The 4244-nt window shown below is 32.8% G+C and overlaps 1 protein-coding gene across 1 annotated transcript; it reads right to left on the reverse strand.

The window, feature by feature from the left end:
• Positions 1-1402: 1402 nt before the first annotated feature.
• On the reverse strand, positions 1403-3994 carry LOC17889253 (magnesium transporter MRS2-7). The gene is given in 12 exon segments (XM_023784977.1): positions 1403-1467; positions 1470-1488; positions 1598-1717; positions 1818-1847; positions 1945-1989; positions 2082-2127; positions 2180-2409; positions 2618-2692; positions 2764-2882; positions 2885-2909; positions 3637-3667; positions 3741-3994. Coding segments are annotated over 12 exon segments (1059 nt in total).
• Between the last annotated feature and the right edge of the window lie 250 nt (positions 3995-4244).

Below are 4244 nucleotides of genomic sequence, written 5' to 3' on the forward strand. Positions count from 1 at the left end.
TTTTGTTTAGCTTTACTAAAACCCAATTGTAAAATTTATATTTTAAATGTGATAACGTTTCTCTATATATTTGAAAAGGTTAGATGAATTTTTTACCACTTACATACAATCCGTGCTACAGAATTGCTAGAGAGTTTGAGTCCAACGGACCGAGGCTTTGATTCATCAAAAATAGTTTAGTGTAAGCAATTGTGCAGAGGTATTTGTACGAAATCTCAAACATAAATAATATTCAAAATACATTCCATATAAACCTAAATTAACTTCACCGAATCGCCCGTGCCATGGCACGGGTTACTACCTAGTATTTTTTATTAAATATAAATGAGCAGATTATAAAACATAAACCTTCGTATTAAAGTTTCTTAAAAACTATATTTAATGATTTTGGTTTAACTCAATATTTTAAATATATTAGATACTTTTTAGGATTATGGTTAATAATTTTCAAATTATCATATTTACAAAAAATATTTTTCAAATATATTTTGCTTATTTTATTAAAATTTTAATGCGTAAGTACTATGATTTTTAATACTTCAAATTTCTTATTGAAAGAAAATAAATTTCAATATTATTGCTCGGTACTTTTGAAGGATTATAAATCATGAAATTTTAATCCACCTTGTTTGAAGCCCGTTAATATTGTATAGACCGGATCGTTTTAAACTCGAAATATTTTTTAAAAAAAAAATAGGGCCTTAACCCGAAAATATAAAGACGAGCCGGGCCAACCCTGTAAATTTAGGCCCGTTTTAACAACCCTAAGAAGAACATCGAAAAGATTGAAAAACAAGTAGTGGGGAACTTATGCAATTCCTGATTCATGAATCCACCATATCAAACAATCAATTATAACCCAGAAACAACAACAAAAAGAAAAAAGGAGGGAAATCAGATGTTCGGTGACCTGAATAATAGTAGAATCAAACTATGGGAGAATTAAAGACCTCGTGGATCTGAGAAAGAAGATATCGAGTCGAGCTCCAAAGAGAGAATTAAAGGAGACACAAAGAAGAGTGATGAAAAAAAAAACGAAGGGAGATCTCTATTGGTAAAAATGATTATTATGAATTTTCTGAGAATGGGCGAGTCATGTTCTTCCCTGGTGGCTGGTGGGCTCAATTCAATATACCAAATCCGAGTCAGTCCAATTCGGGTTTGTTTGGTTAAGTTCAAGTTAGAAACTGAAACTGAACTTGTAGTTTTGGTTTTTTCAGCTATCTATCTCGGTTCCTTAATTTGAATTGATATCAAATTACAAATTCAATACAAATGTAGTCACTAGTCAGTCAGTCAGTCAGTCGCACATTACAAATTACAATCACCATATGAACATTGTCGGCGAGAAGAGAAGAGATAGGCCCAAAAACAAGCTCTGCTCCTCTGCCCTTTCTTGTCATTAAGATCTAATGAGCCCTCTAAACCGAGCGTACGACAGTATAATCGCGAACAAGACTGTGCAAACGTTCTCGTGAGATTCACGACCTTGAGCAACAACAAAAAAATAAACACAAACAAATTATATCAGGCTGAATCGACCAATCTAGTGATGTTTCTTTCTTTCTTTTCCTGGTAACTAAAATATGATTCTTACCCATTTGAACATGTATCCATGGTCATGGTTCCATGTGTTGGGAATGTTCATGCCGAATATTCTGGCGTTCATTGAGGACATTGATACACAGACGGTTCCAGAGCTTAACATTAGCTCTAACTGCAGAGAGGCTTTTAAGTTTTTTTATATGCATCAAAATATTTGAAAAAAAAAAGAAAAATATATTATGAATCCTGAGCTTTCTTCTGTATTTACTCACTTGAATCAGCTGATTTCGATGATTGTCTAACTGCAAATCAAAAGTGATCATAGTTTGCACTAGCCTATAAGAGAGATTACATTCTTAATTAATAACATTTAGGAAACTGAGTTTTCATTTTGGTTACCTGGATGTTAATGTAATCCTCTATGTCATTAATGTACTCACGTAGCTGCGTCATGTTTAATTGTCCTTTCTATCTCAGAGGTATATATCACATAGATTAACCATTAGAAAAGAAACAGGAACAAGACGATGCAATACCTCGTTTAATTTGTTCAAAGTGCTATCTATTTGCATAAAGTATGCCAGTTAAACAAAATATCACATTTGATGGTAGACATATATGCTAAAAATTAACCTCGAGCAACATTTCAAGTTCTTCAACATCATTTTCGTCATCCCCGCGAATCGTGGCTAAACTTACTCTACTTGCTCAGGAAATCTTAGAACCAATTGTTGGAGAAGTAGGATACCAAATAGGCTCATCAGAAACGTTAGGCGATGAAGATACCCCAACAAGCTTCCTCGTAAGGTAGAGATCAGCCATATCACCATCATCATCCAACAATTGTTCGAGCTCATCCCTTACCTGCAAAAAAAGTGATGGTTTTTTCTTTTAGCGAGTCTTTTTTTGCTAGAGGTTGACATTAGATATGTGAAGAGGGATAATACTCAAAGTACAAAATGAGTCTATGACTCACTTTATTACACAGTTCATTGTCATGAGGCTGAAGTATCATTCATAAAAATATTTACTTTCTAGACATAGACTATGTTTCCCATTGGTATATGCTCACCTTTTGGACCCGAGCTGTCAATCTGGTCATGGCACTCTTCAATTTACGAACCCTTCCCAAGTTACGGCTACTGATCTACAAAATGAAACAATCCTCATAAAACTGAAATTAATTTAAAATGTAGTTGGAAATGGATTAGTGATGACAATAACAGAAGTTGAGGGGTATGTACCATTCTCTTCACCCATATCACCATCTGCGTGAGCACCGTGTGCCTCATTTCCAAGAGGCAAGCGTCTCTGAAACTCCTCCAGGACGGGAATATTTCATCTGACGAATCCCGAATCAAAACCTGTAAAGCATTTTCAAGTAAGTAAGTAACCAAACCAAACCATGATTCAAAATGTTCCAACTATTGAACTTATTAACAAAGTGTTAACATTATCCTACAAGCTAGTAAAAAATAATCTATATATATAAAGTTAGCTTTTTCTCTCTTCTCATGATGCCACCTAAGCATCCACCTAAACCACATTTTTAACATTAAAATAAATTTAAAACATTCAATTAGTGCATATTTATTCTACTTATTTAATTAATAGAAAATTTATATAAATAAAAATAAATTATGTAAATAAATAAAATATTAAATAAGAAATATTTTCATTTTTTATTAGTTAGTGGTATTAATATAATTCAACTTTCATTTTAAATTGATGATAGTTTAAAATTTTAAATGTGTTACTGAGTTTAAGAATGTAAGTAAATTTTAAATTTATGGTAGAATAAAAACAAAATTTATGTAATTGTATATATAAAATTTTAAAGGGAAAAAATAAAACTGAAAGTGAAATATTAGTTTATAACATGATCAATAAGAAAATGCTTTTAATCCAAATTTAAATATTGAAAGATAATAATTCAAGAGAAAATAACTATAATATGTTTTGAAAATCAATTAAAAATAAATAACATATCACAATATGAATAAGAAGTTAACAAAAAAATTATAAACCTCCCGCGCGCAGCGCGGATCAACTGCTAGTACTCTATATAAGAAAACGTAAACTGATTTTGACCTCTTCAGCAGTGATGATCGCATTGATATGCAGCATTAGACCAAAACAATGAGAACATGATAACCTAGAAAACAAAACCAGAGGAGCAAACAAAAGTACCAACCTCTAAGTTAAAAACAATGGCTCTCTCTCGACCCAAAATAGCAGAAGGGTAAAAACGTTTTGGGTCAAGGATGCGGAGATCACGAGTGTGGATCTGAACACGGTGCATAATCACGTGTTTATCAACGTCAAGCACCGTTTTTTGCCATGTCGCGTCTATAGAAATCCAACTCCTCGGTAACTAAGGTGTCTTCCTCTTCACCGTAACAACCGTCGATGACGAATCCACCGAAACAAGCTCTCTGTCCGGTGACATCTCCGATTCTTCACAAATTTTACACAAAGCCTAAAACTTTAAAGCCAGTAAGAGGAGGAAACATAACTAACAAAAACCACCCAATCGAAGAGAAGCAAGATCGAAATGTTTTCCCCAAAATTATTGTTCATACGAATTAAAAAAAACAGTTGACATAAAAAAAGTGTGTTTTCGTAGCATCTGCTCCTTTTTTCCATTATAAAATTCCTCGAAAGTCGTCGTTCTTCTTTTTATATTGGTTTATTCTTTT

Source organism: Capsella rubella, unplaced genomic scaffold (genome assembly GCF_000375325.1).
Source record: "Capsella rubella cultivar Monte Gargano unplaced genomic scaffold, Caprub1_0 scaffold_4, whole genome shotgun sequence".
Taxonomy (NCBI): Eukaryota; Viridiplantae; Streptophyta; class Magnoliopsida; order Brassicales; family Brassicaceae; genus Capsella; species Capsella rubella.